This window comes from Podarcis raffonei, chromosome 8 (genome assembly GCF_027172205.1).
Source record: "Podarcis raffonei isolate rPodRaf1 chromosome 8, rPodRaf1.pri, whole genome shotgun sequence".
Lineage (NCBI taxonomy): Eukaryota > Metazoa > Chordata > Lepidosauria > Squamata > Lacertidae > Podarcis > Podarcis raffonei.
The window spans coordinates 6952845-6968027 of record NC_070609.1 but is presented as its reverse complement, the minus strand read 5'-3'; the positions used below and the strand labels follow the sequence as shown (position 1 = coordinate 6968027).

The following is a 15183-nucleotide window of genomic DNA, read 5'->3' as shown; positions in this document are numbered from 1 at the left end:
AATCTTAGGGTCATGGGCATGGCAGGGGTTTGAACTAGACCCTTCTGGTCCCTTCCAACTCGACAATTCTATGATACTATGATAGTCTGTTTTGTATGTACTGTATTTTTCGCTCTGTAAGACGCACCCGACCATAAGACGCACCTAGTTTTTAGAGGAGGGAAACAAGAAAAAAAATATTCTGAATCAAATGTTGTTGAGGAGGCGGCCAGATACAGGATAAAGGAAGTCTTTTATTTGGTTGTTTGTATTGTTGTATGTTATGCTTGTTGTATGTTATGTTCGTGTTTGATGGGGGTGGATTTCTGGGGAGGGGGGGTGGGGGGGTTGTGTTAAGCTGTAAATAAAATTTCCAAAAAAAATTCACCTGTTCTGGCTTCAGCGATAGCTGCGCAGCCTGCATTCGCTCCGTAAGACACACACACATTTCCCCTTACTTTTTAGGAGGGAAAAAGTGCGTCTTATAGAGCGAAAAATACGGTAATTTCAGCCTGCAGGTTAGCGTGCGTTTCCATTTCCGACGTACAGAGGGTTACTCTCTAACTGCCTGTTGGCTGGCTACAGGTTGCAAGGTCCAGAGTCGAGCCCTTGGCTGATAAGAACAGACTCTGTAATGTCCTGCAGGCAGGGCCACCCTGGAAGGGCAGAGGTACCCGCATTGTCTGTTTGTACCTGGAACTGTAGGAGACAGGGGCCCAGGTGCCATCAGAATGCTGATGACACATGGCTCTCCGATTCTTCATAACAAGGAGGGACCTGGCGCACCCTGGGGACTGGAGTCCGGATGCAGCGAAGGTTTGCAGTGATGGTGCCAGGCGAGTCTGCTTGGGAAGAGCGCCCCACAAGCAAGAGCAATTTAACCCATCATGCCTTTCTCTTTGCTGCCAACCCTCAGGTGACCCTCTCCTCCGCTCCACCACCGCTCGACGGAGGCCTCTTCATCGCAGCCTGGCCTGCAGCAGTTCGGAAGCCGCCTCTGAAGAGCCGCCTCTGTCCCCCGACCTCCACCTGAAGGAGGTCAAGTCCCCGCACCGCGTCTCCTGGATCGAGGGGATCCCGACCACGCCTCCTCCAGCCTGGACGCTGCAAAAGTCCAGCTCCGAATCCTCTCTGCTGAGCGAGAACATCTTGCTTCCTCCCATCCCTGAACTTGACTCGCTCTCCGTCAGCAGCGTGGAGGACGAGACGGAGGGGCTCCTCGCCGCGGCGGCCGCTCAGCAGAAGAAGCAGCGCCGGTCCTCCTCCGCCCTGAGTTACAAGGTCTTCCAGCGCCTCTCTGCCGTGGGCAGCACGCTCAGCGGGTTCCTCTCGGCCGAACGCCGGGTGTCCAAGCGGGTGCAGGAGCTGGCCCAGGAGCCGTCCTCCTACGTGGGAGGGCTGGTGCAGAGCTTCGTGGGGCACATCCTGCGCGGAGCCGGGAAACGGCACGCTACCAGCACCGACCTGCTCCAGGAGATCCGGCAGATGATCAGTAACCTCAAGGGCTACCTGTGCGAGAGCTCAGAGCTGCATGTGGTCTGCGAGCACAGCGAGGCCGAGGAGATGGACCTGGGTATTTATCGTTATTAAGTTCGTATCCCGCCCTTCCTCTTCAAGCGATCCATAGTTAAAAGCAGAAGTCGGCAAATGTGCCCTCTTTTTTCCTCTTCAAGATATGGCAGCCCTACTTGAGAGTCGCCTGTTTTGAATAGTTGTGGTTGCTGGCAGTAGTGTAAAGGTAAAGGGACCCCTGACCATTAGGTCCAGTCGTGGCCGACTCTGGGGTTGTGGCGCTCATCTCGCTTTATTGGCCGAGGGAGCCGGCGTTTGTCCACAGACAGCTTCCGGGTCATGTGGCCAGCATGACTAAGCCGTTTCTGGCGAACCAGAGCAGCACACGGAAACGCCGTTTACCTTCCCGCCGGAGCGGTACCTATTTATCTACTTGCACTCTGACGTACTTTCGAACTGCTAGGTTGGCAGAAGCAGGGACCAAGCAATGGGAGCTCACCCTGTTGCGGGGATTCGAACCGCCCACCTTCTGATGTGCAAGTCCTAGGCTCTGTGGTTTAACCCACAGTGAAAAGTAGAAGTCGGCAAATGTGCCCTCTTTTTGTCTCTTCGAAATATGGCAACCATAGCTGTCAACTTTTCCTTTTTCTTGCGAGGAATCCTATTTGGAATAAGGGAATTTCCCTTTTAAAAAGGGAAAAGTTGACAGCTATGATGGCAACCCTACTTGAGAGTCGTCTGTTTTGAACAGTTTTGGTTGCTGGCAGTAGCGTAGCCATGGCAAATTCAGAAGGACAGGGTCCTTTAATGGCCACACCCCCTTCAAAGATAATACAACCTTCTAAAATTTTACAATCTTTATTTTTTAAAAGAAAAATTATTCAGAAAACTACGTGTGCAGCTTGAGGTTTCAGCCCTATCGGTATGGCTGGGCGCTGCCCTACATTGCTTCCTCCTCCCCTCTCCCAATTAACCTCCATCTCCAGGGTTCAGACTCTTTAGGGTCTGCCCTCCTCCAGTGCCCTCTCCCAATTAACCTCCGTCTCCAGGGCCCACATCTGTGACGTCACCAGGGCTCCCCTCTAGGTCTCAGATTTGGGTGCTGAAATCTCAGGGTCTGGGGTGCGCTGACTTGGCAACCCCACGACCTCCTGCTCTTCCTCCTCCTCCTCTTGTGCTACTCTGCATGGCCAAGGTTGCAATCTTGGTGGGGGGCAAAGCTCTGTCGACCCCCAAAACAGAAACCGTCACACCGTCAGGTTACCTGCTTCCCGGCAAAGCTGCTTATAAATGTATTTCATCGTATCTCTGAGCAGCCGAAAATAACACCCCTGCCGTTTCCCCTCTGGACCGCGGCCAGCTTGCGACATTGCTATCCGCTCACACGTGGGCCAGAGCAGAGCACTTAGGAAGCTGTGGTTGAGGCTCTGGTGCAGCCCACACCGTACGCAGCAGAGACAGCTGGGAGGGAGCAGATGCAAAGAGGAACCGAGGTAGCTTCCTGGACACAAAGAAACCCAAAGAGGCTTTGGATTCCCTGCGCCTGTTTGTTTGTTGGGCTTTGGCCCACTTACTGATGTTTCCACCCAGAATACAGAATCAGGTTTCTTAGAATCATAGAGGACCCTCATACCTACAGGACCGCCTCTCTTGGTATGCCCCACGGAGGACTTAAGGTCCATAAATAGCAACACCCTAGAGGTCCCGGGCCCTAAGGAAGTCAGATTAGCCTCAACCAGAGCCAGGGCCTTTTCAACACTGGCCCCAGCCTGGTGAAATGCTCTGTCTCATGAGACCAGGGCCCTGCAGGATCTGATTTCTTTCCGCAGGGCCTGTAAGACAGAGTTGTTCCCCCTGGCCTTTGGCTTGGAATCAACTTGATCCCCTCCCCCTCTTCTTTTTTCCTTTCTCCTCCTGTGATGGAACACCTATTTGGGGACTTCCCTGGCTTTTTTCTGGCCCATGTAGGACCAGTCTGGAAAGTTAGCCTTGGTGAAGACTTAACATTTTCATCCCCCAAAAAGCGTTCCATTGAAATGAGGCTGTATTTTAATGTTTTAATGTTGTATTTTAATCTTGTTTTTAAGTTGTATTTCAATCAATTTGTTTTATATCAGGTGTTAGCTGCCCTGAGCCTGGTCTTGGCTGGGGAGGGCGGGGTATAAATAATTTTTATTATTATTATAGAGTTGGAAGGTACCCCAGGGGTCATCTAGTCCAACCCCCTGAAATGCAAGAATCTCAACTCCTGAGAACTTTCCAATTCTCACTTTAAGGGGTGGGAGGAAGCACAGCAGTATAGCTGACTCTTAGCTTAAGCAGGGGTTATGTTCCAAAACCATAATTGTGTGTAGGCAAAACACACTCTCCCTGCACCTCTGAATGCCATATTGTAGAAGACACTGAGCTTTTAACATATTGAGCCGTCAACAACAACAAAAAACCCCTTAGCCAGTGGCAGGAGCAAGGCTATCGGGCGCCTGGGGCGGTGGGCATGCCAGGCACCCAGGCGCGGGGCCAGCTGGGGCAGGACGCTCTGTGGGGCCTCCAAGGAGTCTGCCTGCCTCTTCCCACTCAGCCGCCCTACAGCTGAGGGGGAGGCAGCAGGCGAACTGTTTGGGCTGCGCGGAACCCGCGCATGCCTGAGCCATCGCTTCACTCCCAGGAGAGATGCGTAACTTGGGCGTGCTGCAGGCCCCACGGTGAGTGCCACCCGGCATTTTGTCACCCCCCTCAGAGGTGATACCTGGGGCAACCCACCCCTACCGCACCCCCCTTCCTCCACCCCTGCCCTTAGCCAGCTGAAAATGCAACCTTTCGGTTTTGAATTCACTCTGCGTGGGGCTGCCCTTGAGACTGACCCAGAAACTCCAGCAGGTGCAGAATGCTGCGGCGAGACTCCTTACGGGGTCCTCACTGCAGGATCACATTCACCTGGTGCTATTCCAGCTGCACTGGCTCCCGGTGGAGTACAGGATCAGGTTTAAGGTGCTGGTTTTAACCTTTAAAGCCCTATACGGCCTAGGACCCTCGTACCTACGGGACCACCTCTCCTGGTATGTCCCACGGAGGACCTTACGGTCTTCAAGCAAAAACATCTCGGAGGTCCCAGGCCACAGAGAGGTTAGGCTGGCCTCAACCAGAGCCAGGGCTTTTTTGGCCGTGGCCCCGATCTGGTGGAATGCTCTTGTCACAAGAGACTAGGGCCCTGTGGGACTTGACATCTTTCTGCAGGGCCTGCAAGACAGAGCTGTTCCACCAGGCCTTTGGCCAAGGCGCAGTCTGACCCCCTCCTTTGGTAACCCTCACAGAACGCTAGCCCAATGGTTGCCATTAATTTGATTTGAATTGATTTTAGAATGAATTGATTTTAGAATGCTGTGTTACTTTTATTGTTGTTAGCCGCTCTGAGCCCGGCTTCGGCTGGGGAGGGCGGGATATAAACAAATTATTATTATTATTATTACTATTATTATTATTGAATTCAAAGTGCAAGCAACCTTGCAAAAAAATGTGGTTATGTTTTAAACTGGAACGCTATCAAACAAAAGGGAAAGTGTGTCTGGTCTCTGGATTCCTCTGACTTCCTCTAGGATAAAGGTAAAGGGACCCCTGACCATTAGGTCCAGTTGTGACCGACTCTGGGGTTGCAGCGCTCATCTCGCTTTATTGGCCGAGGGAGCCGGCGTACAGCTTCCGGGTCATGTGGCCAGCATGACTAAGCCGCTTCTGGCGAACCAGAGCAGCGCACGGAAACGCCGTTTACCTTCCCGCCACAATGGTACCTATTTATCTACTTGCACTTTGATGTGCTTTCGAACTGCTAGGTTGGCAGGAGCAGGGACCGAGCAATGGGAGCTCACCCCGTCGCGGGGATTCGAATTGCCGACCTTCTGATCGGCAAGTCCTAGGCTCTGTGGTTTAACCCACAGCGCCACTCGCGTCCCTTCCTCTAGGATAGCCACCCATCATTATCATCATTAAACTTGCCACAACCTTGAAAGCCTCGTCATTGCCTCATTTCCGTGCTAGGGCAAGGAGCGTCCAGGTGGCACCATTGCTCCTCCGCTCTGGGTAAAAAAATACTTGCCCTCCGATACACCACTTGCCTGACCTACATGCTCCACAGTAAGGTGTCGTGGCTTCATTTTCTCTTCCTCTCCCTCTTCCCCTTTCTTGTATCATTTTCCTGCTAGGTTCCGTGGTCGAAGCCGCTCTGTACAAATGCATGCTGAAGCCTCTCCGGAACTCCATCTACGCCCAGTTGCACGAATTCCACGCCCACGACGGCACCCTGGACAAACTGCGCCAGCACCAGGCCACCATGCGGCGGCAGAGCCTGGCCGAGCTGGGCGTGACGGCCGGCGTCCCAGATGCGGCCGCCTTGGAGCGCATCCAGGCCAAGCTGAGCCTCATGCACCTGGCTTACTCCCCCAAGAAGAAGGAGACGCACATGCTCAAAGTCTGCAAGATGCTCTACGAAGCCATGAACCAGGCTGCAGGAGGAACAGGTAGGGAGGCTGCCTTGGCAACATCTCTCTGAGAAGGGTCAGAGCTCAGTGGTATAGGGCAGCTGGTTTGCCTCCAGCAAGGTCCCAGTTTCAGTATCCAGCTGGGGAAGGCTTCCCTGTCTGAAATTCCGGAGTGTGGCTGCCAGCCAGTGTTGGCAGCACTGAGCTGCATGGACCAAGTGGCCTGACTTGGGAAGAAGGGCTTTTCTTCTTGCTTGTCTTGAATAACAACAACAACAACAACAATAATAATAATTTATTATTTATACCCCGGCCATCTGGCTGAGTTTCCCCAGCCACTCTGGGCCGCTTCCAATCAAGTGTTAAAAACAATACAGCATTAAATATTAAAAACTTCCCTAAACAGGGCTGCCTTCAGATGTCTTTTAAAAAGAAGATAGCTGCTTATTTCCTTCACATCTGAAGGGAGGGCGTTCCACAGGGCGGGTGCCACTACCGAGAAGGCCCTCTGCCTGGTTCCCTGTAACCTCACTTCTCGCAATGAGGGAACCGCCAGAAGGCCCTCGGTGCTGGATCTCAGCTTCCGGGCTGAACGAATCTCCCAACATTCAGCTTCACCAAACGCCCCTGAGTCCCAGTACAGTAGTACCTCGGAAGCTGAACGGAATCCATTCCGGAAGTCCGTTCGACTTCCAAAACGTTCAGAAACCAAGGCGCGGCTTCCGATTGGCTGCAGGAAGCTCCTGCAGCCAATCAGAAGCCGTGGAATGCCCGTCGGACTTTCGGGTTCCAAAAAACGTTTGCAAACCAGAACACTTCCAGGTTTGTGGCGTTCTGGAGCCGAAACGTTCAAATCAACAATTTCGTTATGTATGGGACAATGACAATAAAGATTATTGTATCATAATGTACGACTGTACAGTGGTACCTCGCAAGACGAATGCCTCGCAAGACGAAAAACGCGCAAGACGAAAGAGTTTTCCGTTTTTTGAGTCGTTCCGCAAGACGAATTTCCCTATGGGCTTGCTTCGCAAGACGAAGCGTCTTGCGAGTTCTTGCGAGTTTGTTTCCTTTTTCTTAAAGCCGCTAAGCCGTTAATAGCCGCTAAGCCGCTAAGCCACTAATAGCCGCTAAGCTGCTAAGCCGCTAATAGCCGTGCTTCGCAAGACGAAAAAACCGCAAGACGAAGAGACTCGCGGAACGGATTAATTTCGTCTTGCGAGGCACCACTGTACAGTGGTACCTCGGGTTACATACGCTTCAGGTTACATGTGCTTCAGGTTACAGACTCTGCTAACCCAGAAATAGTACCTCAGGTTAAGAACTTTGCTTCAGGATAAGAACAGAAATCGTGTAGCAGCGGCGCAGCGGCAGCGGGAGGCCCCATTAGCTAAAGTGCTGCTTCAGGTTAAGAACAGCTTCAGGTTAAGAACAGACCTCCAGAACGAATTAAGTTCTTAACCCGAGGTACCACTGTATTATGAGAGAAAGAGACAATCATTTCTCTACATCCGCTTTCCTTGCACCTGAACAGTAGGGCTGGCTCTGACGATGTTCTTCCCTTTTCCCATTTTCGGAAGAGCCTTTTGGCGCCGACGACTTCCTGCCGGTTCTGATCTACATGCTGGTGAACTGTGATGTGGTTTCAGTGCAGCTGGATGTCGAGTACATGATGGAACTGATGGACCCCAGCCAGCTGCTGGGAGAAGGTAACCCAGCAAGTTGTGCCAGACCTAGATCTGTCCCTCCAGTATCCTGAAATGATCTGGATTTTTGCTAGGTACTGGACTTCCTCCTAAAGTTTAGGGTTAATGTCTCTAGGAGACCCCAGAAGTCTCTGCCTCATGTTGTCAGGAGCGGGTGTCAGGAACAAGCCAGCAATAAATCATATGGCGTAAGTTGACTCTTTATTAAAGGAAACCAGGTTGAATCAGGAGACCAGGCCTAGTGAACTCAGCACCTCATCCCAGTAGATCTTGCCCCAGGTAAGGTAAAGGTAAAGGTACCCCTGCCCGTACGGGCCAGTCTTGACAGACTCTAGGGTTGTGCGCTCATCTCACTCTATAGGCCGGGAGCCAGCGCTGTCCGCAGACACTTCCGGGTCACGTGGCCAGCGTGACGAAGCTACCCTGGCGAGCCAGAGCCGCACACGGAAACGCTGTTTACCTTCCCGCTAGTAAGCGGTCCCTATTTATCTACTTGCACCCGGGGGTGCTTTCGAACTGCTAGGTTGGCAGGCGCTGGGACCGAGCAACGGGAGCGCACCCCGCCGCGGGGATTCGAACTGCCGACCATGCGATCGGCAAGTCCTAGGAGCTGAGGTTTTACCCACAGCGCCACCCGCGTCCCCTTGCCCCAGGTAGAGAAGTGGGAACTGAAGGTCCCTGCATTCTCACAGTTCCCTAAGTCTCCTTCCCAAGCAATCCGGGGCTCTGTTGTCTTCTCTCTCACTGCTCTCCCCTTTTCATACCTCTTCTGGTTCTTGGAGACCAGGGGGGAAGGGAGCTTGTCACAGCAGGAGGGGGAGACCCCCTGGCTTCTTCCCCAGCCTGCCTCACCTCTGCCTCTTGGCCCCCTTCTGCTCCTACCTCTGATTCTAGACTGCTCTCTGCCACAGACTCTCCCAGCTCACGAAGCCCTGTTCCCTCTTCAGTTTCCAACCTCCTCTTCCCCATCTTCTCCCTCTGACTACTCATTGCCGTCCCACCACCCATCCCCGGGCTCTGAGCCTTCTTCTCTTGGGGGATCCTCTATCTGGTTCCTCCCACCATTCCTCTGCATCCAGCCAGTCCATGACACACATACAGTGGTGCCTCGCAAGACGAAATTAATTCGTTCCGCAAGTTTTTTCTTCTTGCGAGTTTTTCGTCTTGCGAAGCACGGTTTCCCATAGGAATGCATTGAAAATCAATCAATGCGTTCCTAGGGAAACCGCCTTCAGACCAGGTCCGGGGACAGTCTATCCCCCGACCTCTTCTGAAGGCTGGGGGGGGGGAAGGACTTCTCCGCTGTCCCGGGAGCTTTTAAAATGCTGGCGGGCGGCAGCGCAGCCTTCGCTGCCGCCCGCCAGCATTTTCAGATCGCCCGGGACAGCGGAGAAGTCTCTGCTGTCCCGGGAAGGCTGGTGGGGTGAGCAAAGACTTTTGCCCCCCGCCGGCCTTCAGAAGAGGTCCAGGACCTCTTCTGAAGGCCGGTGGAGATTTCCCTATGGGCTTTCTTCTTGCGAAGCAAGCCCATAGGGAAATTCGTTTTGCGAAGCACCTCCAAAACGGAAAACTCTTTCGTCTTGCGAGTTTTTCGTTTTGCGAGGCGTTCGTCTTGCGGGGCACCACTGTATAGGGAATAAAGCACAGGTGGGAGGGAGCTGTTGGACTTCAGCTCCCATCATCCCCAGCCAGCATGACCCAATGGTCAGGGATGATGTGAGTTGTAGTCCAGCAACGTATTTTTTAATTTTTTTATTTATTTATTGAATTTATATACAGTCTTATACCTACCGTATTCTTTGCTCTATAAGACTCACTTTTTCCCTCCTAGAAAGTAAGGGGAATTGTGTGGGCTTCTTATGGAGCGAATGCAGGCTGCGCAGCTATCCCAGAAGCCAGAACAGCAAGAGGGATTGCTGCTTTTACTGTGCAGCGAACCCTCTTGCTGTTCTGGCTTCTGAGATTCGGAATATTTTTTTCCTTGTTTTTCTCCTCCAAAAACTAGGTGCATCTTGTGGTCTGGTACATCTTATAGAGTGAAAAATACGGTATACAGTGGTACCTCTGGATGCGAATGGGATCTGTTCCAGAGCCCTGTTCGCATCCTGAAGCAAACGCAATCCGCCTCTGCACATCTGCGTGGGTCGCGATTCGTCGCTTCTGTGCATGCGCGTGACGTCATTTTGAGTGTCTGCACATGCGCGAGCGGCGAAACCCAGAAGTAACGCGTTCTGTTACTTCTGGGTCACCTCGGAGCACAACCCGAAAACGCTCAACCTGAAGAAACTTCAACCCAAAGTATGACTGTACATATGGCAAGCCACGGGTTTTGCATCCCTAGAACAGAGGGACGCAAAGCCACACTCCACTTCTACTGCATTTGAGTTAATTGAACTGCGCTGATGTGTACTGAAGCACACCAAGCGATGATGTCTTTGCCAACGGGCACTGGATTAGCGTTTCTATTTTCGCTCTAAGGAACATTCTGGCTCAGGGAGTGGCCCACCTGGTGGACAGGGCTGAGAACAGTGGCCCAGGTGTCGCTTCTGTGCTTAAGCCAGGCCTGAGTTCAGTCCTTTGAAGGGTTCGGATCCAACAATGCACAATAGCCTTCCTGAGCCTGTGCATCTCCATCCTGACGCGGGTTTTCTCTTCTCCCTCCCTCTCGCGCCGCAGGAGGCTATTACCTCACCACCTGGTTTGGCGCCCTCTTCCACATTGAGAACTTCCAGCCAGCGGCCACGGTGACGCGGCAAATCAGCATCGAGGCCCAGCACTCCATCCATCAGTGGCATCGGCGCCGAACCATCCACCATCACCACGCCAACCGGCGCCATTCCCAGGTGAGGCTGGAGTCTGCAAAAGAAGTCCTGTGCTGAAGTGCTAAGGGCTAAGAAGTGGGAGAAAGCAAGGGATTCTGGGAGCCAAATTCCGGCATGTGGTGCGGAACTTAGTCAGGCCAGTGTAGTACCTCCCCCACACCGGTTCCTCACCTGCCAATCAAACTGACATCACAATGATGTCGGGTGACTTTTTTTTTGGCTACAGGGTTTGAAATCAAGCCATGCAGGCAAAGGAACAACTCACAGGGTGCCTGGGTACCGTTCCTGGTGTGGATGGAAACGGGGAAAGACTGACATCTCTTGGGGTTGCAAGTTCACTCTTTGGTATCAAATCATCTTTACGGGCTGCCCATCCACTACCAGGCCGGGTTCAAGGTCCTTGCATTAATTAGCTGAGGTTCAGGTTGCCCCAGGGACACCTTTATATCCTAGCCCAGTCCCTGAGATCATCTGCAGGAGCGTCGCCGGTCATTCCTCAAGTTCATAGTACAGTGCTACCTTGGTTTACAAACCTAATCCGTTCCGGAAGTCAATTCTAAAACCAAAGCGTTCTTAAACCAAGACGTGCTTTCCCATAGCGGCGGAGGACTCAATTTACAAATGGAACACACTCAACAGGAAGCAAAACATGTTCTGCTTCCAAGGCAAAGTTCACAAACCAAAACACTGGTATCCGAAGAAGTGTGCATGCACACGAAAGCTCATACCAAGAACTAACTTAGTTGGTCTTTAAGGTGCTACTGGAAGGAAAAAAATTTTTTTTGTTTTGACTATGGCAGACCAACACGGCTACCTATCTGTAACCAAAACACTGGGTTTGCAGCGTTCTTAATCCAAGTTCATAAACTAAGCTGTTCTTAAACCAAGGTACCACTATATCATAGAATTGTAGAGCTGGAAGGGACATGATCATGGAACATCCAGAAAGTGTAAGAGCTGCATAAGAACAGGAACCCTCCCCAAAATATTATTATAAATGAGCCTCTGACATACGTACCTTAAGTACATCTACAAACTCATCGAGAGGTGTGAGCTTGATTTTGCTGGGTAATCTTGTTGTATCAGGTCTCATATGAGACAAACCCAACTCTCATCAACGAAAAGACTCCTTTCTCTTTTCCAGTCTTTCATATCAGCCACAGTTGAAATTCACAACAATGTCCCGTGGAGAACTGGGGAAGACTAGCCAATTGCTCGTGAAAAGATCTCTCTCCATATTCTGCAAATAGAAATATTTTGATACCGTACTATACTACATTGAAATGTAGAAAGGTTTCTTTGATTGTCCTTGAATCTCCCTGCCACACTTGCCATCTAACATATAACACCGGTCCTGAAAGACCTACCTTGGCTCCCAGTACGTTTCCGAGCACAATTCAAAGCGTTGGTGCTGACCTTGAAAGCCCTAAATGGCCTTGGCCCAGTATACCTGAAGGAGCGTCTCCACCCCCATTGTTCATGAGGTCCAGCTCCGAGAGCCTTTTGGCGACTCCCTCACTCTGAGAAGTGAGGTTACAGGGAACCAGGCGGAGGGCCATTTTGGTAATGGCACCCTCCCTGTGGAACGCCCTCCCATCTGATGTCAAGGAAATAAACAACTATCTGACTTTTAGAAGACGTCTGAAGGCAACCCTGTTTAGGAAAGTTTTCAATGTCTGATGTTTTATTGTGTTTTTAGTCAGATGGGTGGGGTATCAATATAAAGGTAAAGGTAACAGGACCCCTGACCGTTAGGTCCAGTCGCAGACGACTCTGGGGTTGCGGCGCTCATCTCGCTTTATTGGCCGAGGGAGCCGGCGTACAGCTTCTGGGTCATGTAGCATGACTAAGCCGCTTCTGGCGAATCAGAGCAGTGCACGGAAACGCCGTTTACCTTCCCGCCGGAGGGGTACCTATTTATCTACTTTGACGTGCTTTCGAACTGCTAGGTTGGCAGGAGCAGGGACTGAGCAACGGGAGCTCACCCTGTCACGGGGATTCGAACCGCCGACCTTCTGATCAGCAAGTCCTAGGCTCTGTGGTTTAGCCCACAGTGCCACCCGCGTCCGGGGTATCAATAATACATTATTATTATTGTTATTATTATTATCTGCTCCTGCCACTCCAATATGTTGGAGAACCATTGCTTCAATGGCAGGCCTACTACCTCAAGGGCCTTGGCCACACGGTAACTTCTTGCTTCCCACCCCCCTTCAGAACATCCTCTATGTCTCCTTCTGCGAACCCTTCAACAACCAGAAGACCATCTCCGTGCCCCCTGACATGACAACAGCATCCGTGTGTGCCGTGTGCGCCGAGAAGTACGGCGTCTCCGATCCCGAGTCCCACGGCCTCTTCTTGGTGTCGCACGGCTCCTCTCAGCTCTTGGCCGGGGACAGCTGCCCGCAGAGACTCCGCTCAGAGACCCTCCAGGCCCAAGGGGGGTTCGGGAGTTTCATCTACAAGCCCAAAGACAAGGGGCTCCCCGCTACCGCCGCTCCCCCTTCCCTTTCGAACCCTGACCGCTCGACTGAGGCCCGGGAGCCCCTCAAAAGCAAGGACACGGGGCAACCGGATTGAGCGTAGGCCTCGGAACCTTCCGGAAACTTCCCCAGAAGGTTGACCAAGCTTTGGGGTTTCTGACTGGGCGGAAACTTCGGGAAAAGCTGAGAGACTGGGCTATAAAACGTCCGCCAGGAAAAGTGTCGGGAAGAAGACCTCAGCCCTGAAGTACTGATAGCAGACAGGGTGATGAGCCTTTCTCCTTTGCATGGAAGCTTGTGAGGGAGCGGCCGCCATTTTGTTTTTTTACTACTCCTGTTGCCCTGCCAGAGTTCCCTCTTCCATTTAGACCAGGGCTGACCAGACTAGTAAGGATAAGTGGGAAACTTAAGTGGCATGACAGTTGAAGTGGTATGAAACTGCTTTAAATGCCTAGAGCATATGGGGCCTTAAGGCAGGCTTAGCCATCTTGGACTACTCTAGATATTGTTGGACTACAACTCCCATCATCCCTGGCCATTGGCCTGGCTGGCTGGGGCTGCAGGTGGCAGGAACTGTTCAGTTCCAGTCTTCTCACTTTCTCATTTTTCCCCAATACCTTGGAAGTTGAACGGAATCCGTTCCGGAAGTCCGTTCGACTTCCAAAACGTTCGGAAACCAAATCGCAGCTTCTGATTGGCTCCAGGAAGCTCCTGCAGCCAATCGGAAGCCCCGTCGGATGTTGGGCTTCCAAAAATAGTTCGCAAACTGGAATAGTCACTTCCGGGTTTGTGACGTTCGGGAGACGATTTGTTCGGGAGCCAAGCTGTTCGACTTCCAAGGTACCATTGTATTAAATCCAGCTCTCTACATTTCGAAGTGATTCACAATTTCCCAAAAACCGTGACATTTCATCAGCATCTTATTGCCGATTTCTCCTAATAAACACATCTTTGCATTTTGGGGGGGGGGTGCACATTGCTGCAACCTGTTTCCTCCCCACACCCAACGCTGTGTGTTTCTGAATGTCATTTTCACAAATACCTTCATTTTTATTCACATTGTGTTTTCCCCCTCATCCATGCACTTTTGTAAACCTTGACTGGAGAACTGCATGGCAACGTTTGGTGAAGGGGGAATGTTGACGGACGGCTGCATTTTGGTTTGTGCAGTGTTTTGGAAAGTGAGGCAGATTTGGGCAGATTTGGCTTTGAGTGCATACAGAATCCTTCGTCTGTAGCTGGGGCTGATGGTGATCGGAGTCTAGAGCATAGCTGTCAACCGTCCCTTATTTGGCGGGAAACTCCCTTATCCCAGCAACGTGTCCCGCCGCTGTCCCTTATTGATGATGTCCCTTAAATTTCCCGGGTTTCAAAGGAAGCAGCTCCCCTCCCTCCCTCCCTACCAAGGAGGAGGGAGGCTCCAACTGTGTTGCTTGGCTGCATTGCTCACCCAATAAGGAGTCTAAGAACGACTGGGGGGTGGAGCTTGCATGCCTTGTGCCAATCAAATCGGTTGCGTCGCCTGGGGACTTTGCTCAGCGCTTCCCAGCGGAGAGGTGACGGTGGTTTTCCTTGCTGCATCCCCTTTGCCGGGTTGCTGCACTGTGGGAACCACCGCTTGAGGCTTCGTTTGGCTGCTGGCTGGGCTTTCTGCCTTTGGCTCGGAGGGGCTCAGAAGTCGACCCTAGCTGTGCTCTGAAAATCCCTTATTTGGGCTGCTGATCCCTTATTTTCAAATCTGTAAGTTGACAGCTATGGTCTAGAGTGTTGCGAGATGGGCTGCCATGGTTCTACCGTCTGAGAGTAGCTTAAGATAATGGAGAAGACAATGTTGTTTTTTAAGCCAGGGAGGCAAGGAGCAACTACACCCACCCACCCTTATTCCATCTGTTGTTTTAATCCATCAATTCTCACGTCTACCCAGCAGAGGGCAGCATCTGTTTTCTATTACGGAATAGCTAACCATAGCTAACTTAGAACCTTGGAATTGTAGAGCTGGAAGGGACCCCGGGGTCATCTAGTCCAACCCCCTGCAATGAAGGAATCTCTACTAAAGTATCCATGACAGATGGCCATCCAACCTCTGCTTAAAGGCCTCCAATAAAGGAGAGTTCACAACCTCCCAAGGGAGACCGTTCCCCTGTCGAACAGCTCTTCCAGTCATAGCTTACAATTTGAACACATTCCCAGCCACCCAAAGGATTGCGGG

At 51.8% G+C, this 15183-nt stretch overlaps 1 protein-coding gene across 1 annotated transcript in view; it reads left to right on the top strand.

Moving 5' to 3' along the window:
- Window positions 1-13933, top strand: part of RINL (Ras and Rab interactor like) — a 44206-nt gene extending 30273 nt beyond the window's left edge. The window contains exons 8-12 of the mRNA XM_053401835.1: window positions 896-1552; window positions 5688-6002; window positions 7544-7672; window positions 10346-10512; window positions 12709-13933. Of these exons, the coding sequence (XP_053257810.1) occupies window positions 896-1552; window positions 5688-6002; window positions 7544-7672; window positions 10346-10512; window positions 12709-13071 (1631 nt within the window). The 3' untranslated portion in view covers window positions 13072-13933. The remainder of the gene's footprint in view (window positions 1-895; window positions 1553-5687; window positions 6003-7543; window positions 7673-10345; window positions 10513-12708) is intronic.
- Window positions 13934-15183: the final 1250 nt, after the last annotated feature.